The sequence below is a fragment of the Leucopleurus acutus genome, assembly GCF_964270905.1.
Source record: "Leucopleurus acutus genome assembly, chromosome: 10".
NCBI classification, from domain to species: Eukaryota; Metazoa; Chordata; class Mammalia; order Artiodactyla; family Delphinidae; genus Leucopleurus; species Leucopleurus acutus.
In genome coordinates this window covers 72,229,275-72,256,909 of record NC_139153.1, presented here as the reverse complement: position 1 = coordinate 72,256,909, position 27,635 = coordinate 72,229,275, and the positions used below count along the sequence as shown (strand labels likewise).

The 27,635-nt window shown below is 55.5% G+C and overlaps 1 protein-coding gene across 2 annotated transcripts; it reads left to right on the top strand.

The window, feature by feature from the left end:
- Nucleotides 1–16: 16 nt before the first annotated feature.
- LOC309967787 (uncharacterized protein C6orf132) lies at nt 17–23,589 on the top strand (the record flags this gene model as incomplete). 2 transcript variants are annotated; one of them, XM_082848642.1, is made up of 6 exons in its annotated part: nt 17–241; nt 9,862–9,968; nt 17,473–17,548; nt 19,609–21,153; nt 21,349–22,840; nt 23,472–23,589. In XM_082848642.1, the coding sequence occupies exons 1-6, from the start codon at nt 97–99 to the stop codon at nt 23,587–23,589; spliced, it is 3,483 nt and encodes a 1,160-aa protein (XP_082704768.1). In that variant the 5' UTR covers nt 17–96. The 2 variants fall into 2 exon arrangements, with proteins under 2 accessions (XP_082704768.1, XP_082704767.1); XM_082848641.1 differs by having other exon boundaries at nt 19,609–22,840.
- Nucleotides 23,590–27,635: the final 4,046 nt, after the last annotated feature.

The following is a 27,635-nucleotide window of genomic DNA, read 5'->3' as shown; positions in this document are numbered from 1 at the left end:
GTAGAGGCCCCTGGGCAGACGGTGAGGAGTCCAGTCCGGAGCAGGGCAGGAGGCGGAGGAACGTTCCTCCCCGGCGCCTGCTCGGACGGCGGCAGCATGAAAAAGAACCCGACGGTGCAGGGCACCTTCAGCAAACTCTTCGGCAAGAAGCACGCCAACCCTCCCGCCACCTCCCTCTACGCCACCAACCCCCCCTGGATTTTCACCCAGGAGGCCCCGTCGGAGGAGACCCGGGACTTCGGTGAGTGTGCCCGGGACCCGGAGGGCGCAGGGCTGCCGGGCGGTCCCCCCACCCCGGGGGCGACCTCCCTCCCGGGACTCCGGGAGATCCGCGGCCTCCAGGGCGGGAGACGCGGCAGCGCAGAGGGGAAGGAACGCGTTTGAACCTGTGTGCTGGCCGGGCAGGAGCCTCCGGCGAGAGAGGTGTCTCTGGGAAAGGGAAGGAGGGGCCCCTTTCCACAGCGAGGTCGGAGACCTTTGCGGGGGTCCCCGCATCTGATCTTAGTCCCTCTTCCGAGGTGTTTATTTTCCCTCCTCTGTGGAAGTTATATTTGCGTTATTGTTGCCAGAAAGGCTTCCCGCGGTTTGCAGTGCCCTCCCTCACCCTTCCCCCAGCAGTACTGTCCAGTACAAAGGGTTCCCCTGGATCTGAGGACTTGAGGGTGGTCCTTTCAACCCCCCACTCTTTCCGCTTCCGCCGTCCCCCCACCCCCACTTCCCAGCCCCGCTTCGCCTGGCCCGGGGTCACAGGCAGAGAGGGAGCTGCTATCTGCGTGCCCACACACTTGGCTCTGCCCTGGGGAGGCCCAGGAAAAATCCACAGGAGTCACTGCTAGCAGGATACCAGCCTGTGCCAGACACCAAGTCACTTACTGGGGTCACAGGCTCTTGTCAGGTCAGAGGGAGAAGCCCCAGACCCGACAGGGGAGGCTGAGGAAGCCCCTCCTGACTGCCAGCCGCCCCTGGCCCCTGCGTCAGGGTGGTGTGTCTGCAGGCATCTGAAAACACCATGCCCACCCTGCCTTTAAAGGGGTTCTGCCTGTGGGTCACCTTATCACTTCATCTTTCTGCAGTTTGTACCCTGTATAACTGAGGGGGAATCCAGGGGGTGGGGACAGGAATTCACTTCTTGTGTATGATCTGAGCTTCTGGGCCCAAGGAGGGTCACCCATCACTGCTTTACCTCACCTGCCTTCATTGTCACCCCGTTACCTTCACTGACCTTTATGGCCACTGTGTGGGGACCCACAGAGGATGTTACAGCCTCAGCCCCTGCTATTGGATTCACTTCAGCACCCAAGTTGTCACAGTTGGGACACAAGGCACCCTGACAGGAGCAGGGCAAACAAGACGTTGCCTCTCTCTGGCCCAAGGATCTCAGACCAGCTGGTGAACAGAGCTGACCGAATGCTGTTTAGCCCTTTCTGAGTCTTTGCTATAAAAGAGTAAGTGCAAAAGGAACAGAGAGAGATGACCTCTGATTGGAACTAGCATGTGAGCTGAGAGGGAAGGGCACCCAGCACTACGAGAGCAAACAGCAGGAGCAAAGCCTACGAGGGCCAGGGTGGCTTGGAGGCAGGGTTTAGGACCTTAACAAACACACATGTCCTGCCACGTACAACTCTGTGAGGCCTAAACGCCTCTCCTCGCCTGGGTCCCAAACGTTTATCGACCCCTTCTTAGGTGCAACGTACCGTTCTAAAGTCCTTGTGTTGTTGACTTGTTGAATCCTAGCCTATGATCCTGTTTGACAGGTGAGGCAACCAAGGCACAGCGAGGTTAAGTAACACGCCCAAGATCACACAGCTTTAAATGACGGAGCCAGGGTTTTCTCAAGTGTCCAGTTCACTGATTTTTTTCAGTAGACTTATCAAGTTGCGTAACTGTCAGTGCAATTCAGTTTTGGGACATTTCCATTACCCCCCAGTTTCCCTCATGATGCACAGCCAATATTTGAACCCAGGCAGTGGGGCTCCAGAGACCACACTCTTAGCCGGCTTGCAGAGTGGACTTTGTGGAAGGTAATCAAGGGGGAATTTGACTGGAGGGGCATCTGCTTGAGAACACCTCCCCCCTCACCCCCCCCAACTCCTTCCCTAAGGGGAATGCCTTACACACTTCTGTACATTTTTGCCTTACATACTTCTCTGCATTTTTGCCTGCACTGAACAGACTGCAGGTGGGGTTCAGTCCCTCCAGTAGAGAAGTGCAGGTGTGGTGCCCTGTCGCCTCTAGCCAACTGCTGCCTCCACCAGCAGGGCTGGAGCCCAGGGAGGCACCTCCTCCCGTTCCCCAGGGCAGGGCTAAGTCTCCATCTGACTCAGCCTGGTTGCACCACATGGAGGGGTGGGAAGCAATGTGCACCCAGCAGGATGGCTCTCCAGTGTTTCTGGGGTGTTCCTCAGGGTGCCAGTGGGTGTAGCAGAGGTCTTCCTGCTGAACAGGACATGTGCTCGGAGTTGGGGAGGGGAAGGACCAGTGTTGGGGATTCTGGGATGTGATGAAGATCCCAGACCTGTTTTGGAGTCCACCTCTGTCAATAAGCGGGGGCCTAGCCACTCTCTGGGCCAGTTTTTTTCTTCTGTTAAATGGGGCTGGTGTCCAGACTGCTTACAGAATGACTGCTTGAGGTTGGTATATGACAGAGCTTTGAAGAGCATTAAAAGGAAAAACACTAAAACAAGGATTGGCAGATTATGGCCCATGGCTTGTTTTTGTAAATAAAGTTTTATTAGAACACAGTCAGCCATGCCCATCATTTGCATATCATCTGTGGTTGCTTTCATGCTACTAAGGGCAGAGTTGAGTCACAGCAGCAGAGACAGTATGTCTCACAAAGCCAAAAATATTTCCTAGCTGGCCCTTTACAGAAAAAATCTGTCGACTCCTGCATGATTTATTATTATCAGGGCATTTCCAACTCTGAGCACTTCCTGCTTCAGTTCCTGTAGCTGAGGCATGTAGAGGCCATGATAAGAGCTCAAAGGGGTTGGGATTAGTTTCACAGGGTCCCTGAGTCTGTGAAATTCTCTGAGATGCTGGCGGTATCCAGCCCTTGGAGAATAGCTGGTAGGATGGAGGGGGAAGAATCAGTGTGGGAGTGTGTAAGGGAATTAAGGAGTAACCACTTGCTCTGTGGCTACAGTCATGTAAAAATCTGTTTGCACAAGGGTAGGCTGGGTGCAGCAGGTAAAATGCAAACAGTCATGTGAAGGTGGTGACAGGTAAATTTTTCTTTACAGGATTTCCCTAACATTTATCCAGTAACTATTAGAAGGGCTTCACTTAATGCGATTGCAATCCTAATTAAGCCTCCTGTGAGCGCACACAAGGGTCTTAAAAGGCTGCACAATTGCTTTTAAAGTACGTGAGAAAGCAGAGATGAGGATCTTTACAAATCTCAGGATAAGGGACTTGCTGCAGCCTGAGACAAGGCTGCTAGTCGCTCAGGACTCCTCCCTTGCCTCTTGGGTTACTTGAGCCAAGCTTCTTTATCTACCACCACCCCACCCCACCAACAGGACGCCCTGATCGCTGGGGGCCCTTCTTTCTTGTTCCTCCAAAATGTAAATCACCTTCCTCCCAACCACCTAGAACACTTATTTAAAATGCAGATCCAGGGGGCCCACCTGGGGTACATGAAGTCAGAATCACTGGCTAGAACACTTATTTAAAATGCAGATCCAGGGGGCCCACCTGGGGTACATGAAGTCAGAATCACTGGACTAGGACCCAGATTCTGGACTTTTCACCAGCTCCTGGGTGATTCTTTTATATGGGAATATTTGAGAATCCTGGGGTTTCCTTCCCCAGATGGAGCTGGGCCATTCTCTTTCCCCTGAGGACTTTTTGCAGTTCTAAATAAATGTATAGGGACTGTCCCAGCTCCTTATCCAGGAGAACCCCAGTGTTCCCTAAGGTGGCTACTCGTTCTGGGGTCCCCTGCCCTGGTGTCTCAGGCCAGGCTAACAGGTAGGAAGCCATGAACCCCAGGGGCTGAGCACATATTTCTGGCCAGGGACAGGCTGGCACCAGCCTACCGAAAGAAAAGCTGACCTGTGCATGGCAGGGGTGTGAAGGAGATTTTTGTTTACTCCCGTCCCCTGGAGGTGTGCTGTGGTTTGCTTGCAGCTCAGCTCAGCAAACACACACACACACACACACACACACACACACACACACACACACACACACACACACACACACACACACACACACACACACACACACACACACACACACACACACACACACACCTCTCTACTGTCCCATTATATAAGCTCCTCTTGTTCCTGTAGTTCAGCTCAGAAAGCCAGGCCCTCCCTTGACCACTGCAGACTGGCTACAGGGTGCCCAGCCAATAAATTAATAACAATAATAACAGCATTATTATTATCAGTTATTTATTGAAACGGGTACTATACTAAAAACTATGTTTTGTCAGTTACACTCAGAGGCTCAGATAGGTTGAATGACTCAAAGGCATTTCAGCTCAAGGCAGCTGAAAAATTAAAGTGCATCCAATCACCTGGGACCTTGTTAAGATCAGATTCAGATGCACTTTGAGAAGTTCCCAGGTGAAGTCCGGCAGGTCTACAGGCCATACTTTGGGTAGCGTGTCGTAGCGGAGGGCCTATTTGCTGCACTCCTCCCCCGTCCAGTCCCCAACCCCAAGGCTCCTCCCGTTGTGCCTGCCCCCGCACTCTGTGGCCCCAGCCCAGTAACACCTTTGGAGTCCCCTCTGCGCTTGGACAAAGGCCTCTCTCCGGCGCACCAGGTCAGACCTGCTGGGGCTTGCTGGGACAGACCAGCCTTTTCAGGTTCCTTTTAATTAGCAAGGAAGGGCCTCATCAGCCATTTGTGGGTTACATTCACCTGGGGCCCCCTGCTGCTTCCCTGAAAGGCTGGGCTTCCCCTAGTGGCCAAGGATCAGATAACCCACTTCAGTGGGGTAGAGGTGAGGGTCTGTATTTGGGTTCTGGGTTACACTGGTCAAGGTAGCAAACTCTCCCAAGCTAGAACACCACCGCTTTTAAGCACCTGGAATTTGATGAGACCTGTGGCCAGTGCTCCTGGGGCCATCTGGGGGGGTCCTGGCAATTTGGGACCCCCCCCCGTTACCCCAGCCTTCCTCTCACCTCTGCTAGCTTTTTTGTCTCCCTTGATTTTGGGAGGCTTCTCCCAAAATGATCCCCATTTGACGGGTGGGGAAACCCAGCCTGAGGTGCTACATGGAGGAGCTGGGCTGTGACCCCAGATCTGATTCCAAGATGCATTTGTCTCCTCTAGACCTCACCAACTTTCCAGTCTCACTCTGGAAGAACAGGAGACCAAGGAAAGAGATGCTGAATCCCTGTGTGATTTCCTTGCTGTCCTGGCTGTGACCAGAGGGAATTGGATTCTAGAGTCAGGTTGCCTGGGCTTGGATCCTGGCCCCTTTTACTCACCAGCTGTGGGACCTTGGGCAGGGGACTTAACCTCTCTAAGCCTCAGTTTCCTCATCTGCCAAACGAGGATAATAAGAGTACCTCCCGCACAGGTTGTTTTTAAAACAATTTTATTTATTTACTTATTGGCTGTGTTAGGTCTTCGTTGTGGTGCGTGGGCTTCTCATTGTGGTGGCTTGTTGCGGAGCACGGGCTCTAGAGCACGTGGGCTTCAGTAGATGCGGCGCGTGGGCTCAGTAGTTGTGGCTTGTGGGCTCTAGAGCACAGGCTCAGTAGTTGTGGCTCATGGGCTTAGTTGCTCCACGGCATGTGGGATCTTCCCGGACCACGGCTCGAACCCGTGTCCCCTGCATTGGCAGGCGGATTCTGAACCACTGCGCCACCAGGGAAGCCCCGCACAGGTTTGTGAAGGGGGATGTAAAGAGCACTTAGAATGGTGCCCAGCTCGTAATATGGCGTATCAGGTGTCAGAAAGTTACATTTTTATCATTCATTTCCTCTCTAGTTTGGACCTGTCTAGGATCTGGGGAAAGAGCTCAATAACTGTCTCAGAGCTCAGCCTCCATGGAGATCCATGGGCAGCTTTTGGGCTGGAAGTGAGGCAGCCACTTGTGCCCAGCCCTCAGCTCCCCTAAAGCTGGCTGTTCCCCCCTCCACTTAACACACACACACACACACACACACACACACACACACACACACACACACACACACACACACGCCCTGCCCCAGACTGAGAGAACCAGGTCAGCCTGTTCGGGGAGAGGCAGCAAGCCACGCGACATGTGTAAGGCACCCCATTATTTGTGCCTGGAGCCCAGAACTGCAATTTGGGGACCCCGTTTGAGCCCTGGCACCACCACCACTGCTCTGAGACCTTGGACCAGCCCCATCTGTTCTGGGCCTCAGTCTCCCCATCGGCAAAGGGGGCAGCCCCAAGCGTCCAGACTCAGAGCTCTCCCTGACAAGAGGGCAAAGGGCCACCCACCTCCCAGTGGCTTCCCCATCATGGGTAGGGTTGTCCAGCCTCCTGTCTGTCTCTGGCTTCATCTCCTCACTGTCCATTCCTTCTTCAAGAGGCCCTCCTTTTTTTTTTTTTTTTTTTTGAGGTATGCGGGCCCCTCACTGTTGTGGCCTCTCCCGTTGTGGAGCACAGGCTCCGGACGCACAGGCTCAGCGGCCATGGCTCACGGGCCCAGCCACTCCGTGGCATGCGGCATGTGGGATCCTCCCGGACCGGGGCACGAACCTGTGTCCCCTTCATCGGCAGGTGGACTCTCAACCACTGCGCCACCAGCAGCAGCAGTGGAAGCCCAAGAGGCCCTCCTTTAATCTCTTCAGTTGAGGAGGGGGCTGCTTCCCAGGAAGGCCCATTTCTAGTATCCCTGACACTGATCCTAGCAGCATTCATTTACTTCCACAGGAAAATCCCCAAGGTTGGACTCTATTGTCTTTCTGTTTAGTTTTGGACCTTGACCGTGAGGCTCAGAAAGCCCCAGCCCTGACCTTGAACTCTTGGGGAACCCCGCTTATGGTAGTGGCCACACTTGACTCACCTGCTGGTGTGCCTTGACCAACTGGGAACTGAGCCCAGGTATGAGGGGCCCAGGGAAATTCTGTCAGGTTCTAGACACACCTCTTTTTTTTTTTTCTTGAAATAACGTACATTTATTATTTTACAGTTCTGTAGGTCAGAAGTCTGACACTGATCTCTCTGGGCTAAAATGAAAGTGTCAGCAACACTGTGTTATTTTCTGGAGGTTCTAGGGAAGAATGTTTTCTCACCTTTTCCAGCTTCTAGAGGCTGCCTGTACTCCCTGGCTCGTGGCCCCTTCCATCTTCAAACACGGCAGTGGCCAGCCGAGTCTTTCTCACATCACACCACTTTGACTCTGTTTCTCTCAACACATTTCCTCCCCCGACTCCCAGCCACACCTCTTAGAATGGGGAAATCAAATTGCATTTCCAAGAGGTGCCCCCTTGGGAGGGAGCCACCCAGGCCTTCCACTTCTGTCTCTACCACAGCTGCTCGCCTTCCACAGGTATTCCAGAGAACAGTCGTATTCTTAGAAAGGGCTCCCCTGCTCAAAACAACCACAGACCAACTGAGACAACAGTGGCTCAGAATCAGGGCTGAGTCGTGGAATCTGTGAGGTGTGTAGAGTGGGAGCATGTGGGGGTCAGATGGCCCCGGCTCAGATCTGGCTCTGCCCTAACGCGTGTGGGCCTTGGGCAAGCTGCTTCACCTCCCACCCCTCCCCAGCACTGCTTCTTGGCTACAGCCAAGCCTCCCATACCCTCCAATAGCACCCCTGCCCCTCACACCCCCATCCTCCCATCCACATCCTATAAATGGCGGGATCAGGATTCCCCACTTTGGGAGCAGTGTGTACAGTATAGTGGTTCAGAGGTCAGCCCTAGAGCAGAGACCCCAGCTTCACCACTTACTCTGAGGCTTTGGGCAAGTTATTAGATCTCTCTCTGTGCCTCAGTTTTCTCATCTGTAAAACGGGGATGGTGATCATACCAATTGCAAGGGGCTGTTTTGAGAATTAGATGAATTAATAAGGTATAAGATGCTTAGAAGGGTGCCTGGCCCATTACAAGTGTTCAATAAATTCTGCCTAGTCTTATATTATTACTGCTATTATAGTGATCAACCTGCCAGATTGCTTGCTTCTAAAACTCCTAGGCACACGATGAGAGGAACTATTCATATTGTGGTAACTCAGCTGCAGAAAGGTTGCTCCCTAGACCCCAACACTGGTGCGGAGATTAAATAAAATAATGAGAGAGAAGGTCTGCTTGGAAGCGTGCCTGTGTTAGTCCCCGCCCCACCCCCAGTATAACGTCTTGGTGATCAGAACAGCACTATCTAGAGAATGTCCCAGGAAATCCTGTTGTCAACACACAGACGCTTAGAAGCCAGTGAGAATTGGGTGGGTTTTAGTGGTAGCTGTTGGGGGTGTCCTGTTATTTCTACTTTTCTTGTTTCTGATTGTGCCAAATCTGCACTCTTACAACCCCCCTCTCCCTCCCCACCCACCCTCTGGCATCTCGGTCTCCAGCCTTAGGCATGGAGCCTGGCAGCCACGACTGGGGAATCATGTTTGCCCAGAGTGTACGGGACGGGACGGGGCAGCGCGGGGAACTAAAATTTCTGGAGACATGGGGAAAACTCGCCATTTTGGCTCCTTTGAGAGGTAGAGAATCTGGAATGTGCCAGCCGACTCTCTGCCAGGTAGGGCAGCACATAAAGGACTCTGTGTCCCATTTCTGGGGTGCTCCCCGGAGCCTCCATGTCACAGTCAAGGCCCTCTATGTGGGAATCTTTAAAACTCTTGCACTTTTCTCCTAAAGTCATGTGCAAGAGGCAAAGTAACCACCATTCATCCAATGTTCCAGTTAGTAGGATTCTGGTTAGTTGGAATTTTGACCTTTCTTCTCTTTCCCCTCTGGCTATAGAGGAAGAGAAGGTCCCTTGGCCCCAGTAAATGGAGAAAGCCCTCCTTGCTCATGGCCCATGTAGTAGGAGGTCCACAGTGACCCCTGCCTCTCAGAGGTGACAGTGTGTGAAATTCTCATCAATGTGTCTTAAGAGTTATGAGGGAGATTGGTTGAGAAAATGTTCTACAATAGTTCCCACTCTTGTAGAAACAGCCCAGAGCACAGGTCCAGCACCTAGAGGAAGAGAAAGGTCCTGTATTGTCTTCCTACAGAGGACGGGACCACATTTGCTGGCACTGTCATTGTTCCCGTTGTACAGATGGGAAAACTGAGGCCCAGAGAGGTTAAGCCACATGGTGAGTCAGTGGCAGAGCTGGGATTTGTACTAAGTCAGGTGGACCCTACTGTCCTATTTCTGCTCTGTCCTCAAGGGTGCGTCAGATGGAGCCGTGCCCCCAACCATTGATGGTTTGGGAGCTAAAGAAATCTTGGGTTAGAGGAGTCCAGAAGGTGGGTGCTGGGCCACTGGGTGGCCTAATCTGCTCTGCTTGTTCCAGATTAGAAATTCAAACACTCAAGCGAAAAGCCAGCTTGTTTTCCTCCCTCTCTCAGAGATAAGCTTTAGCTGGGGCCTTGATCAAGCTCTCAGGGCCCAAAAAGGAGGGACTTGTTGTGCGAGTGAAGGCTTAGGACCTGTACGGGGTGGATGAGGAGAGAGAGGACTGCTGGTGGCTGAAAGCTTCAGGAGACCCCAAGAAACCGCCCCTGGAGTCCCTCCCAATCCTGCTTCACTTGGTCCCAAAAGCACACGCCCCACCCGTAGGATCTTGTTATGTAAGAGGTGCTGGGCTGGGTCCAGCAGGGGCCACTGCGGGGCCTGATTAAACTCAGTTTTCCTGATTAAACTCCATTGGCCCCTGTGCCTTTGATCTCCAGCTCATGGTCACCCCTCACTTTTCTCCTCTAGATGGGATCTATTTTGGAGACAACCGAGCTGACACAGTGAGTGAGTCGGGAACCGCCACACTGAAAGCTCGGCCAAGAGTCCGGCCCCTGCTGACCTTTCTTCCACTGGTGAGTACTGTTCTGCCCTGAGGTCTGTGGGTCTGCTGTGGATGGGCCACCTTGGCTGCCATAGGGGAGGAAGCCCCACCTGCCCTGGCCCGAGTGGTCATCAGCCTCACCCTCTGTCCATTCCCTTCCGTCCTGATGCCAACCCAGGGTGGCTACTGGGAGGAGGCATGGCTCATGGCAGAAAGGCTGGGATTAGGGGTGTCAGCTCCTCCGAGTCGAAACCTAAGGAGAGGTTATGGGGAAGTTGCATGCAGAGGCAATGCAGCAGTGGGTACCTCCAGCTCAGCAGGATTCATATTCCACAATCACCGATGGCTGACTGCTCTGTGCCACGCCCTGCATTGGATTCTGGGATTCAGAGATGATTGAGCCAGCATTGCTCAAGGAACTCCCTGCCCAGTGCAGGGGATGAATCAGTAAACAGACTATTAGAATATAGGCCAGAGCAGGAGTGGCCAATCCAGCTACAGGGTGGTGATCAAGGAAAGCTTCCTGGAAGAGGTGGCACCTGAACTGTCTCAAAGGTCAAATAGCAGTGACCCTTGGGAGAAGGGCATTTGGGACCGATTTGTTTGTGGCTCTGAAACTGCCAGAAACCAAAAACTCCCTTCTGGATCCTGTGGTTGGGCTTTTGTTCTCTAAAGGGAAAGACACTCAAAACAACTGCTCTGTGACTGGGTTTTCAGGGACAGCCTAGACCAGCGCCATCCAATAGAAGTATAATGTGAGCCTCATGTGTAATTTTATAATTGCTAGTAGCTACATGAAAAAGAAATAGGTAAAATTAGTCCAAAGATGATCATTTCAACGTTTAATCAATGTAGAAAATACTACTGAGGTAGTTTACATTCTTTCTTTCATACTAAGTCTTCAAAATCTGGTGTGCCACATTTAGAGCACACATCTGACTTCTGACTAGCAACATTTCAAGGGCTCAATAGCCACTTGTGGCCAGTGGCTACCGTGTGCGACAGCCCAGATTTAGAGCCTAAACTGTCAGCCTCATAAATTCCAGGTTCACTACTGTCTGTGAGACCTGGGTCCCGGTTGAGACAATACAGTCACTGGGGTCACAGCATCCCATACCTCGACTGACAAGGCACCTAATCCTGGTCTGAGTTCTCAGGGGCCTGTTAGACCTCACGGCACCCCATGCCTCAGTCTGGGGCACCCACAAGTTCTGTCCAGCACAACCATCTCCCTTGCACCATCACCGATTTTTTCTGGGTTGTCCAAGCTCACCAACCAGACCCCGAGATTCTCTATGAGAGGCACTGAGTCTTACAGTCTCCTTGCTGCGACCCCAAGGCCTGTATGTGGAGGACTGAGCACACAGACCTCTGGGAATACAACTTTAAGTAATTTATTTCTGCTTACAAAAGCAATTCACGGACATCACAGACAAATAGAGAGAGTACACCACCAACAACAAAAAGGTATAAAGCAAATGAGTCCACCCCTAACTTTGTTTCCAGAGATGCATAAAACTGTTACGGGGTTATCGCACCCATACATGCAGATGAAATAATTTTGAGATTTTCCATCGCTGGAAGTGAATTCGATTCTCTCCCTTCACCTACTCCCAGCACACATACTCAGAATTACAGTGGTGGGCGCCCAGGGCTGACACACCAGTGCCTGTTCTGGTTGTTAAAATATTTAAATAAATGGCTGTTTCCCCTTGAGTGGCTCTTGCTGTCCTGGCTCCTCCCTCAGATCTGCACCAGCAAGTAAAGGGTTAATGCAGCACAGCTGAGTTTCTTCTGATGGGCCGGCATCCTGTATCCCTGCTCCCACCCACCCACCCACTTTGGGCCCCTTCAGTGATCAGTGCAGGTCCCTGCCTTTCTGCTCTCCTCCTTTCTGGCTTGGGTCCTCTGGTTTGGATCTGGTCTGGGCCAAGCCGAGCATGACTGGGGGTGCTGCACAGGGTTAGGGACTGCTGGCTGGTACTGGCTTGGGAGCAGTCCTTCCGGGCAAGCCTCAGACCCAGTCCCAGGAGATGGGGCTTCTCGCCACCAAACTCACGGCCCCTCACTGGTGAAGGCGAGGGAATGAACACACTGTGAACCCACAACTGAAAGGGGCCTCGTCGGGTCCACACCAGCCTCACTTTACATTGGCAGGAACTGAACCCAGAAAGGGAAGGTCATTCCATGCCGTCGGTGCCGGCTGGGTGGCTTGTGTGGTCCTAGCCAGTGGCAGGGCCATGAGATCGTGGCTGACACGTGGGGGACACTTACCGTGCGTCAGGCACCATCCCAAGTGCCTCGCCTGTGTTAACAGAGTCATTGGAGCCACCCTCTTGGGAAGATGCTGCTGTGAATCCCCATTTTACAGGTAGAGAAACTGAAGCACAGGATGGGGCAGTAACTTGCCTAAGGACAGGCAGCTCATAAGTGGCAGAGCTGGGATTTGTAGCCGGGCTCCAGGCTCCGAGTTCTATTCAGGCCGTCCTATCTTCCCCTCCACCCACGGCCCAGAAGCTTTTTTTCTTCCCTCCCAGCACCAGCCCACAGCACCGCCTGCATCTCCCGTGTCTGCCTCTCTGAACCCCTGCCTGGCAGCCAGGGCTTTCTGGGCACCAGGGCTTCTGCCTCTGTAGGGTCATAGACCCCTTTGAGAGCATGATGAGGCTATGAGCCACGTACACGTAATTTTGCTTACAATTCCAACAGAGGGATCTCAGGCCCCTGGAAGCCCACCTATGATGCATCTTAAGATGAGGAACCCTGGGCATGGTGGCCCGTATCCCGGGGACATGTTTTACTCCTGACTCAGGTTGTAAGATACAAAGCAGCCCCGATATCCTTCATCACCGGCTCCTGGGTTGAGGGGAGTCCGACTCTTCTCCCTTAGGCTCTGGGCTGGATCCTTTGCTTTCTTCTAGCTGGGGCAGGAGGCCGGGAGAATGAGAGGCAGGAGGACAGAACTGTGGGTTCACACGTAGACACACGTGCGCACACCCTGGCCCCCAGCCCCACCGAGTTGGGGCAGGGGTGGGGAGCTGGGTCGAGGCCAAGCCCTGCCTGACACTGTCCTAACCAGCTGGGCCTTGCCCCTCCCTCTCCTCCCTTCCCACACTCAGGGGGCACCTCCCAGGCCAGGCCACCCTGGGGCAGGGGAGGCTCAAGGCGGCGATGCCCATGACAGGCCCATGCTCTTCCTTGAGCGCCGTCCGGGCCGGACCGTCTTCTGGGAGCACTGTCGCTGTCAGTACCTCTCAGGAGCCCGCAGAGGGACTGGTGCGAGAGGGGAGGGCAAGATGAGGCGGAGAAGGGCCACAGCAGGTGCTACTGGCCCCTTCCTGGAGCTTCCTTGCCCTGTTTGAGGTGAAAGTGCAGAGAACAAAGAAATACTTTTCCAGGCAGCCGGCAGCCGGAGGCCAATTATGAAGAGGACCTTGGGGTCCCTCAGTGACTGGGATGGGATCTGCATTGATCCTCAGGTAACTGGCACCAGTGCCCGCTCTGCCACTGGGCTGCAGGGTGGCTGAGGGCCAGGCCCTTCCTCTCCCAGGGCCGCTGGCTCCTCACCCACCAGCGGGGGTTATACTGGATGGTCCACTAGGGTCTCCTCAGCTGTGACTTTCTGTGTTAAAATAACTTGCTAACAGAGGGGCAGGAGGTGGGGTCAGCTCCCTGGAGCCCCCCAGAGACTCCAGGCCCTCTGAAAAGGACATGCTTCAGTCACCAGGGCCACCCCACTTCCTGCTCTGCAAGCTCTGAGGAACTGGATTAGAATCGCAAACTTCAGAGCTGGGATAGGGGCGGACCTTAGTGCTCATCAGGATGAGAAAACTGAGGCCCAGGGAGGGGACGGTCCTGCCCAGGCCACACAGATCAAAGGAGGTGGAGACAGGACCCAAGTCCAGGTCTCCTCCTCTCAATTCAGTCCTGTCTACACCACGTGGGCCTGGGCTGAGTCGGGGAAGGATCCTTTCTCCCCACTTCCTTCTACCTCCAAGGGGGAGCCCGGCCCAGAGCTCAAGCCAGAGCCTGTCCCTAGCTTTTGAGAGCTGACTGGTGGAACAACTGGTGGAAAGAAGGTCATACTTTCTCTGGGGCTGCCTCTTGCCCTACCCTAGTCTGAGCCCAGCCACCTCCAGGGCGATGCATATGAGGAATTAAAAATTAAATGCCAACGTGGCAAATATGGGGAAACTGGCTGGACAGGTCCCCTGGGCTGCTGCAGGCGGTGAGAGCTCCCTGGGTCACCCCACCCTCTGAGTCAGGCAGGCCTGGCAGTGCCTGGGGAGGTGTCAGCCTGGGTTCCGGGCAGGAAGCCTGACTGTCTGGACCCTGCCCTCCTTGAAACGCAAAGATGCAGCCCAAGTCAGCCGGATTTCTCCTTCCCACTTTTCTACCCCATCCCCCGCGTGGGAGCTCGTCTCTGAACTCAAGGCCCAGGCTCCCTTTGGGGTTGGGGTTTGAGCTCCTTAGGGTGAGCTGGGAAGGGCAGTCCTTATTGGCTTTCGAGTGATTCGCGTGGCTGACGTTAGCTGGGAGGGCTGTCAGGTGGGGGAAGCTCCATGTGTTCCTGGGGGGGGGGGTGTCAGAAGCTTGCAGCCAGTGTACGGATGGAGCACCCTCTCCCCACCGTAGCCACCCCCGCCTCTGCCCACCTGGCTCCTCCTCCGTGGTGGAGGTCTCAGCCTGAACCTCCAAAGCTCCACCCACACCCTTATCCTTATCCACACATGGCCACCCCTTGGGCTCAGGGATGTGCACCCCCAGCTTGGGCTGCCCTCAGGACTGACTGGGAAAGAAGCTCTAGAAATGGGCTCAGGGCCATTTAAATGGGGGATTCTAGGGACCTTGGTGCCTGGAGCAGGGTCAAGAACGGGGTGTTGTGGGCTCTTAGGGCATGTCCCTTTGATCCCATGGACTCCTTGCCCTAAAGGGAACCAGAGCAGGGCCCTCTGTAGCTCAGAGTCCAGGGCAGGACCCTGAAACGAGGGTCTAAGAGCAATTCTGGGATGGCAGGCTGGTCCAGAGGAAGACGGCCTTGTTGGTAGAATTCTCTGTTCCCCAGGAAGGGGGTATGAGCTGTGGCAGAGGGTGGAGGGCAGGGCGGGGAAGTAATGGGGCTTTTTTTTTTTTTTTTTTTTGCGGTATGCAGGGCTCTTACTGTTGTGGCCTCTCCCGTTGCGGAGCACAGGCTCCGGACGCGCAGGCTCAGCGGCCATGGCTGACGGGCCCAGCCGCTCCGCGGCATGTGGGATCTTCCCGGACCGGGGCACGAACCCGTGTCCCCTGCATCGGCAGGCGGACTCTCAACCACTGCGCCACCAGGGAAGCCCCGGGGCTCTTCTTTTTTAACGCTCACTGGTTCCCAGCTTCAGAGAAGCTGCTGTGTGGGGATCACACTCTGTACCCTCACGCTGCCCCGCAAAGCCAGGAAACAACTAACCGGCTGGGCTTCACCCCGCTGGGGACGCTGGGTGCCTGGAGGGGTTTCCTGTGGCTTTCACTCTGGGGGCCTGTCCCCCTGCTCCCCCAGCCTACAGCAGTGTCCCCAGCCGTGCCTGGCTCTGACTCTGACTCAGGGTCATCTCCCTCACCCCCTGCAGCTCCACACCTCACCCTGAGGTGCCCCAGCCAGGCTACTGGAGGAATCTGGTGAGGAAGTTTGCATTCCACAATGTGTCAGTAAGGCACCGAGCTGGCCTGTGTCCAAGGCAACCGTGTGTGGCCCATTGGCCAAGCTCCTGGTGACCCACCCTTGGGGGTTGCCTGGGTTCTGAAGAATCCCAGGCATGAGGATGTGTGTGTCCCAGTCCCAGGGAGGCCAAGGGGGCAGGGCTGGGCCCATCGGTGGGGTAAGGCTGTCCCCTGAGCCCTTGGTGGTGCAGCAGGGGGCTAGCAATGGGCTCTGACCCCCTGTAACATTAAGGGGAGACAACCTTATCCTGAATAGTGAATGCTTTCCTCCCTTCCTCTTTCCTTCCTCCCTCCTTCTCTTCAACTCTGAAATGTTTGTGGTTGAAAGGGCAGTAGGAGATTCCCGGCTACCTGACCCTGACTACGGGGAAGCACCCATGTATCTCTTCAGGTCCAGCTGGGCAGACACATCCCGGGAGCTGTGCCCAGGCAGAGTGTCCATGGACTCAGGCCACTGCTCACCTACTGAGCCCTGTTAGGGCCTGAGGGCCAGGAGCCCGGGGAAATGCCCTTCCTTGAGTACTTCTCTGCAGGACCTATTTAGGTGTGGGGTATCACAACAAACCTAAGGGAGGTGGGATCAACCCCATCTTACAGATGAGAAAACTGAGCCTCAAAAGGCGAGAGGGGGGCACACTTCCCGACCACTGACCTTGTGTCCGATTCTGTCTTTGAGATGATGGAGTTAAATTAAGAGCGCCAATCTGGGGACTTCCCTGGCTGTCCAGTGGTTAAAACTGTACATTTCCAGTGCAGGGGGCACAGGTTTGATCCCCGGTGTGGGAACTAAGATCCCACATGCCACGCGGTGTGGTAAAAAAAAAAAAAAAAAAAAAAAAAAAAAGCCAATTTGGTCTGCCTGCCTATAAAATCCATGCTCTTTCTTCTTGATTACAAGAATTAAAAAAAAAAACCAAAACTATGTACTGTGTGCTTCTTTAAATTATGAAGGAAACAGAAATTCATCGTTAAGAACTGAAAATAGAGACAAGTATAAGGAAGAAGATATATATAAATATTCTTGGAACAGCACTTCTGCCCCCAGCCTCCCTGCCAGCTAATCATTGCTGGGTGACTTTTCAATATATGAGTCTGTGAGGGATTTTAAAGGGCTGCTTGACTGAGCTGGGGATCTGGTTTGCACCCCTCTGTGAGGTGAAAAATTGGAGTCACCTGATGCACACGGGCCCTGCTGAGGTCGAACAAGACACTTTGCTTTCTTGTTTCAGCCCTCATGCGGTAAATAAGCATCCTTTTCTATTTAGTGCCATGTTTTTTCATATTTCTTTGCTTTTTGTGGGTGATTTTGCTATTTAAAATGGTCCCCAAGCATAAGGCTGATGTGCCGTCTGACATCCCTACACGCGAGGAGGCTAGGTGAGGCGCCTTAACAGAGAAAATACGTGCGTTAGGTAAGCTCCGAAGGTGTGAGTTATGGTGCTGTTGGCCATGAGTTCAGTGTCAGTGAGTCAACAATAGATATTAAATAAGGTCTCTTTAAACAGAAACACGCATAAAACAAAGTTATGTATTGATCAGCTGATGAAGGTGCCTTGACCAAGGTTTACAGGAACTAACCCTGTATTTCCCTCGGGCATTTTGATCCAGTTTTTGCTAATTGAGTGTTCGCAGCAACTTTATAGACCCTAACTACCGCGAATAACAAGACTCGACTATATCATAAAATTCACCCTTTTAAATGAGCCCTTTTATATTTTAGTATACTCACAAGGTTGTGCAACCATCACTGTGGATTTTCCAGCAATAAAATGGCCTCACGGAGTAGCGATTTAAGAACCATATGTCTTTCCCTGTCCCCTAACCGTTCTGCTCTCTTTCAGGATGCCCAGGAGAACCATGGACTGGCTGTGCCCACCCCCTCTGTCCCAGACAGCTTTGCAGACCAACAAATGACAGGTAAGAGGACCATAGGCTTGGGGCTTGTCCATCTTTCTTTTTTTCCTCCTTAAGCCCAAGCGTCTGGTCCCCCCTCCCCAGCTGGTGAGAAAGCTGGAGTCCCCGGGCCTCTTGGCTGCTGGCTGTCGTGGGTGGGAGATGAGGAGAGCCACGGTTGGCTAAGGCCCAGTGGGGGAAGGATGGTGAGGGCCGAGGCCAGAGCAGGAACAAGTTCAGCGTGAGTGGTAGAGAGAACCCCGGAGTCAGGCAGACCTGGCTTCGAGTCCCAGCTCCCCTGCATACTAGCTTCGCTCCCTGGGGCAAATCACTTAACCCCTTGCACTCCGTATCTTCCAGTGAGCCACGGGCAAGACAATTCCAGTTCTGGAAGAGTAAACTAAGTACTGGATGGGATGCAAGTCACTTCTTGTCATACCCTGCTCAAAACCCTCCAGTGACTTCCCTTGTCACCCAGTGGAAGGGTTCTTGCCAGGACCGCCAGAATCTGGCCCTACCTGGCCTCATCTCCTGCTGGCTTTCCTGTCTCATGCTGCTCCGCCATCCCGGCCTCCTTGCTGCTCCTTCAATATCCAGGCACATTTCCACCCTCAGGTCTTTGCGCTGCAGTTCCCACTGCCCTGACAGTTCTTCGCCTGCACGTGTGCACAGCTCTCGCCTCCCTCTTTCCCTCTTCTCCTCTTTGCTCCAGTGTCACCTTCTCAGCCAGGTCTTCCCTGACCACCCTAGTCACACTGCACCCCTGCCACCCCTCCTGGGTTTCCCCCATATTACTCATCACCTAATGTGGTAGTAATTTACTAATATATTATGTTTACTGCCTGTCTCATGGCCCCACTAAAACGCAAGCTCCGCGAGAGCCAGTATTTTGACTATTTTTTGGTTTGTCTTTTATTCAATGTGCTCAATGGATGTTGGTTTTCCCCCTCCCTACTCTCTGTCTGGCGTTTGTTTTGAAGTCAGACAGCTGGGAGGAGCCCTTCAGAGCTGCACATTCCCAGGTGTGTTTCTCTCCGCCCTAGAAATTGAGAGGAGGAGAGGTGAAGGACAGCCACCCCTCAGAGAGAAGTAATCAGGGCATCCTGGTGGCCTGCAGACGATAGGGAGGGGGCAGGGGCTGGGGCCAAGAAGGGAGGGATGTGAGCCGCCGGGGCCAGGGGGGCTCAGCGTCTCTCTGGTGCCTCGGTCGTCCAGGTCACCTCATTTCCGCAGACCCCCATCCATCCTGCAGTCCAGAATCTGTTCCAGAAGTTCTCTGTGAGGTGGAAAGCTGGGTTCTTGGTAGATTCAGGATCTTTAGAAAGCAGGAGGTGCTCATGCAAATTTCTCCCTCCCAAACTTTCACCCAGACTTCCTTCCTGAGGTCTCCAGGCCCCCACCCCCATCCATGACTTCCTATCTCTGCCACCTTCCCTGTCTGTCTTGCGGCTGAATGAAGAGGTAAGCACAGGTGGTGGTCGTCAAAGCAGTTACCATTCCTTAAGCGCCTACTGCGGGCCTCGCCCCGAGAAGCTCTTGCCATGCATTTACATGAATTCTCCTGCTTAATCCTCCCAACAGCCTTATGAGGTAAGTGCTGACATCGTTCCCATTTTTCAGATGATGAAACTGAGGCTCAGCAAGGTTAATGAGTGTGTCTCAGGTTACACATTTAGTAAGTGGAAGAGCTGGGATTTGAACCCTGGCCTCTCTGGCTTTGTAGCAGCCAAGGCACCTGTAAGAAACACTTGGTGCCCTTGAAGGGCCTAACTGAAGAGAGTTTAGTAAAGGGATGATATACAGGACTGTGAGTGGGGCAGAGAAGGGAGAGGCTCGGGAGCCTGTGGAGAAGATTTAGCACAGGCTCCAGAGGCTGTGCCAGGGACAGGCAGGGGCCCCTCCCCAGAAAGAAGAGGGTCACTCCCAGGAGACATGGCTGCTCCTCACGTGCTGTTCAAAAGGAAAGGCACGACACCGGCCAGCTTCTCCCTCAGGAGCCCACGCCGCCCTGCCCTGGGCACTCGGAGATGGGCAAGCCCGGCTGCCTTCTCGCCCTTCTCATCTCTGCCTCTCCCTCCTTGCAGGCACCAGCAAGCTTATCAATGGCAACCTCCGATTATACAGCTCCGTGGGGGACCTGAGGCCTGGGCACTATGGCCAGGACTTGCTCATCCCCCCGCCACCCCCGGGCCCAGCACCGGCACCACCCCCAGACGCTCCGCAGCCTCAGGAGGAGCCCCCACCACCACCTCCACCTGCCACGGCTCCCCCGCCTCCCCCGCTGCTGCCGGAACCCCCGTCCCCGCCCAGCATGGCGCCACCTCTGCCCCCAGTGATGGGGGCCCTATCCACCGCACCCCGCCTTCCCTCCCCATCCACACCCACCCCTCCCGACTTCATTCCCCCTGCGCCCCCCCTACCCTTTTCGCCAGCCCCAGCTCCCCCAGCTCCAGTGTCTCCTCGTACACCGGGGACTCACCCCCTCCCCGCTGCGGGTGTCACCAAGTGGAAATCAGAGGTAGCGCTGAGTGACAGGCAGCCAGAGGTCCCCAGAGGCAGCCCCCCCGGGAGCCCTGCTGAGCCCAAGGGGAGCCTCCTGGGACCGGAGACCCACCTCACCTTCCCCAGCTCGCTCAAGGTGCCTCCCCCAACCCCAGTCAGGACTTCATCCATCTCCTCTCAGGAAGCACAAGGGGCTCTTCCTCAGGAAAGAGAGGCCACCAAGAAGGCCCCCAGTCGACTCCCACTGCCTCCCAGCTTCCACATCCGCCCCGCGTCCCAGGTCTACCCCGACAGGGCCACTGAACCAGACCATCCCGAGGAGCCCAGGGCTACGGCACCAGCCCGTCCGAGGCCGGGCCAGTCCCAGGCCTGGACAAGCGAACAAGCCGAGACTCCACCTCCAGCCCCTCCCCCGCCCCCTCCTCCACTCCCACTCCCTCCCCCGGCCCCCCCCCTGCCCCCAGCTGCCCCTCCTTTGCCATCTGCTGAGAAGGCAGCCCCTCCCCCGGCTGGGGTTATGAAAAGACCCAAGTCCAGCTCTCCTGCTCCCAAACCCAAACTTGACCCCCCCAGCCCAGAGGACACAGCCTCTTCAGAGTCCGTGGACTGGTGGGATCCCAGCCAGATGGCAAAGCTGCGGAACGAGCTGTCAGCCTATCTCTGTGGCTCCAAGAGAGAGGACCGGTTTGCCAGTCATAGACCAGGCCCAACTGCATCCTCTCAGGGAAAGGAGAGCCAGAAGGGCCCCAGCCTGCCAGAGAAGGAGGCGCCCCCAAGTGTTCCTGAGGAGAGTCCTTGCAGCCAGCCAGAGAGGAAGGCTGCCGCCAGCCTGACCCTTCCTCCTTTGGACTACATCCCCCAAGACTCGCCAGCTCCTAGCATCCAGCAGATCCGGAATAAGCTGGAAGCCCAGTTTTCCTCATCAGCAGAGAAGGAAGCCAAGCCCAGCAGAGGGTCTCTGCCTCCCAAACCTCAGCTAGAAGGGGTAAGAATCTTTGAAAACAGGGCTGATAATGGCAAATTCTCCAAGCCCGCGGCCAAGAATCTGCCACCTCTGTCCACCGCCCCTCTGCCAACCACACCACTCCAGTCCAAGGCCACGCCTGGACCAGCCATACCACCCAGGGCCACACCTGAGCCAGCCACACCTGGACCAGCCACACCACCCAAGGACACACCGGAGCCAGCCACACCTGGACCAGCCACACCACCCAAGGACACACCGGAGCCAGCCACACCTGGACCAGCCACACCACCCAAGGACACACCGGAGCCAGCCACACCTGGACCAGCCACACCACCCAAGGACACACCGGAGCCAGCCACACCTGGACCAGCCACACCACCCAAGGACACACCAGAGCCAGCCACACCTGGACCAGCCACACCACCCAAGGCCACACCGGAGCCAGCCACACCTGGACCAGCCACACCACTCAAGGCCACACCTCTGCCCACCACATCATCCCAACTGATAGCAGAGAAGAACCTAGTCCCAGCTGGGCAGTGGGAGAAGCCAGAACATCAAGACGTTGCAGTGCCCTCCAAGCCAGAGGCAGGAGCGTGCTCCTCAGAGACCAGTAAGCCTACACAGGGAGCCCTCTCATCTCCAGCCCTCCCCGCAAAGACATCCTCTGGCCGAGAAGAGGTGCCGTTTCTCTATAAGCCCCATCGCAGCCAGAACATCCCCAGCAGAGATGTGGCCGTGGTGACGCCCACCCTGTCCAGAGGAGAGGCGGTAGGGTCATGGGAGCCTGTGGAAGTGAAGGAGCCCCGGAGGCTGCCAGCCAACCCCCCTGCCTCAGCCCAGCCTGCTGAGGAACTCCTCAGGCATCCAGTGACAGGGCAGGTGGTGGAGCAGGGCTCCCCGATGGCTCTGCTCCTTGCAGCCAGGCAGAGGGCACAGAAGGGGAGGTCCAGAGGGGCTGCCCTGGGCCAGTCCTCCCTGCCAGGGAGTCTCCGTGGCCACAGCCAGCCCGGGGCAGGCTCTGACACCATCTTCTACAACGACGGCCAGCCCAACTCCTTCACAGTGGTCCCCAAGGTACCCAGGGAGACTGAGAAGGACCCCCAGCTAACCTTGCCAGGACAGCCCAAGGTACCCAGTCAGTGGAAGCCCCAGCCCCGCAGAGACCCAGAGGGCACGGAGCCCAGCCGCGGGTACAGCTGGACAAAGACGGAGCCGCAGGCCCCCGTGGCTTGGGAAAGACCAGTGCCCTCCAGCCTCCCCCAGGGCCGCCTGCTGCCCAAGTCCTCCTCTTCCCCTCCTTCTCCTTCCCACAAGAGGGAGGAGGAGTTCAACTTTGAGGTCATCCCACCGCCACCAGAATTCAGCAATTACCCTGAGCCCCCGCCCCGCGCCCTGCAGTATCTGGGGCGCCGGGGCTCCCCTCCCCGGAACAACTTCTCAGACTTGGGGCAGCTCGCGGACGCGGGCCCCGCTCGCGGCTCCTCGCGCTTTTCCGCCAGTGCCGGGGCCGCCATGGGCCTGGGCCGTTTCTCGGGCGCGGGCCGTTCGCTTATCAAGAAGCGCCTGTACGTCGTCGGGGAGACACACCGCAGCCCCAGGCTGCCCCGGGGCGGCAGTGGCCGCAGCCCGACCTCCCCTGGCTGCTTCGGGCCGCATCCCAGAGGACCCTTCGCAGCGCCCGGAGGCCCGGAGATGCGGCGCGTCAACTCGACGGGCCGCGCGCCCCCCGCCGGCCTGCACGCGCGGAATATGCCCCTGGAGGGCGGCCCCCGCGGAGAGGCCAAGTACAAAGCGCCCGGCGGCGGCAACTGCGGCGACTGCGTCTGCGCCCCGGCTACCCGCAGGTGAGTTGCGGGCCAGGGTGATGGTGGGAGCCTGGGCTGGGAAGCCAGGGGAGAGGGAGGCTCTCCCCTGGACCACGGGGGAGCTGGCCAGGCCACGGCCATCAGTCTGGGACATTTGGTTTTCTCCCCTCTGGCTCTCAGGGCAGAGAGAAGGGGGAGGGAGGCACACTGCGCCTGGAGAGGGCGCCTTTGGCGCTTCCTTTATCTGCTTCCTTATATCCCGTTATCTCCTTTGTTTTCTCTTTCCCCCTCCTCCGGCTTTCCCCACCAGCTCCCTCTTCTCTCTCCTCTCTCCCACTCCCTGGAGCCCCAGCGCGGGGTGGGGGGAGACCTGAGTGGTCCTTGGGTGCTGGGATTTCCCATCACAGAGACGCGTCCAGAGCCAGGCTAGGAGGGACGGGTTCTGAGCAGAAGGGTATGAGGCATGTACTCTGGCATCAGGGCCTAGACAGGAGGGAAGCCCTGTGTCTGGTGAGTCAATACTGGGGTCCCACTCTGGGGATGGTGAGCCCTGAGCTTGTGGGGCAGCTCCATCGCACTGAGCCACGTCCTTCCTCTTGTGCCCTGGGGGAGATGGAAGGGGTGTTGGTTAGCCAGATATTAACCTCATCTCTCTCCTGCTCCCCACCAGGTCTCCCCACGGCAACCCCCACTATGGAAGCTCCATCAACACATTCACCGTGAGGCCTGGGACCCACCACCCCATCTCCTATGCCTACTTGGGGGCCCATCGGAAGGCCCCATCCTGAGCCCAGGGTTTTCTCAGTTCCTCTCCAAGGGGTCGGATCCAGGCACTTGTTTTTGTGGGGGTGGGAGGGACGCAGCAGGTGTTAAGTAGCCTCACTGAGACACAGAGGAGTCTGTTTCCCAAAGACAGACAGGGGGACAATGAGTGAAGCAGTGGGCCCAGTAAGATTGAACTTCTGTTTCCCAAAGCACTGGTGTGGCCGTGGACTGTCTGCAGATGGGGGTGGGAGGGGGAAGGAGGGAGGAGAGGAGGGACCTTTAAGGAGCTGGAGCCTGAGTTTTCACTGTCTGGTACTGTTTGCTTTAGCAAGGCTTATTGAAAGCAGTTTTCCAAGCAAGCCTACTGAGCAGGTTCTGAAAGCAAGGGCTGGAGCGCTCGCTCAGAAGGGAACCCATCAAGATGGCTGTGATTGCTGGTCAGGCCCTCATGAGGGGCTGAGGCCCAGCCCTGTCTGGGTTGGGGGTGCAGGGTGCTACAGGTTGACCTCCTCAGCCTCCACCAGTCCACCAGTCCACCATTTACCACTCCCAGAGGCGACACCTGGGGTTCCTAGCATAGAAGCCACGTTGAGGTGTGAGCAGGAATATGCATACATAACATGTAGAGAAGGTACTGGAACAAAGTGCTTTGCATTGACCAAGGGTGGGGATAGGGGTACTGGTGGTTCATTTCTCCCTGGCCCTGAGCTACAGGAAGCCCTAGAGAGAGAAGACATGGCAGGTTTGGGATGGAAGACAGAGGATTAAGGCTTGCTTTTCTTTTCAGACCCAGGCAGCCATGATTTGGGGGATCGGGCCCAAGGAGCCAGAAAGCCTGGGGCTTGACACCAAAGGCCTTACCTGGCCAGGCCCTGTATGGGATTTGGAGGGGCATCATTCCCAACCACCCCTCCCAACCCCAATACTACAGGTCTCCAATATTACTGAGGCCTTAGAATGTGTAACCAAGATGCCAGAAGGCCTTGTAGAGTAGAAGGTGACAGAGATGGGAATAGAGGTCTGAGAGGAGTTTGCTGCAAGTATGGAACGTGTTTTAGAAAGTCAAGAGTGGCAGGACTGGGCCAGTTCAGAGCAGGGGAGCCCTACAGGTAGGGTGACCATTTGTACTTTGCTGGGAAGTCTGGGTTTACGCCTGTTTTCCAGTGAGTGAGAACCCCTTCCACTTTCAAAACAGTCCTGGTTTAGGTAATATATGCTCACCAGACATATCAGGAAGCAATATTCTTTGGTCAATCTTCTGTCTTCAGGTCTTGGTGGGCCGAATTCCTGGGGCCAGGCCAAGGAAGGCTACCTGGGTAAGGAGGAGGGGCAGGGGGTGCCCACCTCAGAGGAGCAGGCTGGTAGGGACATCCAGGAAGCAGTTCCCTTTGGGGGCACGATGATGGACCTCTACGATTTGTGCTAACCAGCCAGGGTACCGGGGTGTGGGGATAGCAGATGACCACTTCAGGGAAAGAGAGTGCAGGGGTGGGTGGGCACCCTGATGGGGCAGGGTCTGGTTACCTGTGCCTAAGAAGCGAACCCCACCCCAGTGCCAGCACTGGCTCTATATATATGTATGTATTTTCCCTGTACAATGTTTTATAAAAGAGTTCACTAATTTATCTGCTGTGTTAAGGCTTGAGGGGTGGGGTGTGGATTCCCAACTGTATCTTGCTCTGGGGTGGGCAGGGAAGGACTGATTCTCTCTTGGCTTGGGAAATAAACAGGCCAGTTTGGATGGCCTCCAGCTCTGTGGCTATGGATTGATGACTGGGAGCTACTGGGATATGATCAGAGGTTGGGGGAGCTCAGCGGGGGAAGGCTGAGCACAGGGTGGTGGCTGAACTGGAGCCATTATGCTGGACCCAACTCTCTCTCTGACCCTTAGGTCTTCTCATTCTCCAAGTCCTTCAAGGGGAAGGAGCAGAGCTGAAGTCTGGTGATAACAAACTGTGCCCTTAAGCAAGTCTCTGACGCTCTGAACCTCAGTTTCTTCTTCTGTACAGTGAGCGTGATAACCTACCTCATAAGGCTGTTGTGAAGACTAGAGACAGTCATGCGTTCATTTAACAAGGATTTGAGTGACTACTAGATGGCAGGCACTGTGCTTAGCACGGATATACAGCCATCAACACACTGACACGCCTCCTGCCCATGGCAAGACAGTAGTCTCGTGGAGGAGAGAGGATGGAAGGAACGCACAGGAACAGCCTCTATTATAAGTGGTAGGAAGGGAAGGAACAGACACTATGAGAATAACTAGAGGGTGGGAGAGAGGTGGATTTACTTTGACCGGCTGGTCAGGGGAGGCCTCTTGAAGGGGTGATGTTTATGCCGATTTAGGCCAAGCATCCAGCACGTGTCTGGTACTCAGGAGTCGCTCAGGAAACTGCATCTTTGGGTGATGACTACCTTACGTTTGCATGTGGCCCTTCACGGTTTTCCGTAAAGCTTTGACGTGGCATCTTTAAATTTCCCAGAAGAGGAAACTGAGAACCAGAGGTCATCTCAAGACAGTGTGAGGGGGAGAGTGTGTTCCTTGTGTTTCCTGTGTCTGAGCCTTTTGTGGGGGGTTGTTGGGAAAGGGAGGCTGGGAGGACTACTCACTTATTCAGCAACTTGAGCTTCCAGGAGGGGCCTCCCTCTCCCATCCTGGGGCTCCCTGTTCTGTCTCTCAGCGTCCCCTGCCCTGTACTGTGAGGCCCTCATCTGGTAACAGTGAGGACAGGGGCCCTGCCTCTGGCTGCTCCTCCGCCCCCAGCCCTACCCCTGTTCCCTCCTAACTCTTCTTTCCCCTCGCCTGACAAGGAAGGGGCAGCGGGAGCGGAGGGTTGGGGCATCAGGGTCCCACATCTGGCCTTACCTCTGACAAGCTGTGTGACCTTGGGTGTTGGCTAACTCATCTCAAAAGTGATGGGGAGGGCTTCCCTGGTGGCGCAGTGGTTGAGAGTCCGCCTGCCGATGCAGGGGACATGGGTTCGTGCCCTGGTCCAGGAAGATCCCCACGTGCCGCGGAGCAGCTAGGCCCGTGAGCCATGGCCGCTAAGCCTGCGCGTCCGGAGCCTGTGCTCCGCAACGGGAGAGGCCACAACAGTGAGAGGCCCGCATACCACAAAAAAAAAAAAAAAAAAGCTGACGAGAGCTATGGATCCTCACCCCAGAAAGATACCCCACATGCATTTTTACACATTATTTCAGGCACTCCACAGACCGCCCCCCCCCCCAAACTGGGCTCCGTGGACTTCACACTGAGCACTCCTGATGCAACGGTGGTCATGGTAACGACCAACGCTTAATTTTGACAGTTTGGAAAGTTCGTTCCTTCCCTCGTTTACTCACGACAGTCCTCTGAAATGTGCTGGCCTTGTAATGCTCTTAATTCCATGTTGCTGATGAGAAAATTAAGAAGAAAGGTGAATTGCTCAGAATAGCCCACCTGACTCCAAACTCTGTCTGCTTCCTCACAGCTGCCTCCCTTCTAGCTGTATCCATTCCCACCCATTCATTCCTCTCCCAATCACACCGCCCCTGAACTTTATACCTTTCTATCAGGGCAGGGCTGCAGGAAGGCCTGAGGAGGGAAAAGCTAATACAAAAAGTTAATGGGTGTAGGTGGCACAGGTATTCCTGGATCAAGTTGGTTGCACTTTGGTTTCTGGAGCGTCCTCACTGCTCCCTGGACGTGGCCCAAGCCCCAGTGGCTAGAACCCCTCTCTGAGGCCCAGCCCAAAGCAGCAGCGGGGGCAGGTCCTGCGGCCTGCAGTCAGCAATACTTGAAGGGTCCTCTTCTCCCAAAAGGAGCACAGCTTTCTCCAGGGCTGGGCTTCATTGAAACAGAGAGGTTTCCTCCCACTCCTGCAGGAAGCTGCATGGGAGAGGTGCCTTCCACCTGGGAGGCGTAAGGGAGGAGCTTCCTAAGTGCTCAGATGTCAGGCGGGCCTGCCCCTGCCTGCTCACCCACCACCTGCCTACCCTCAGTGGCTGTGGCCGCTTTCATCTCTGCAGCTCGAAGGCGATGCTGGCTTTGCACCATGAGTCAGTTGCCCAGGATGGGCGGCCACTGATT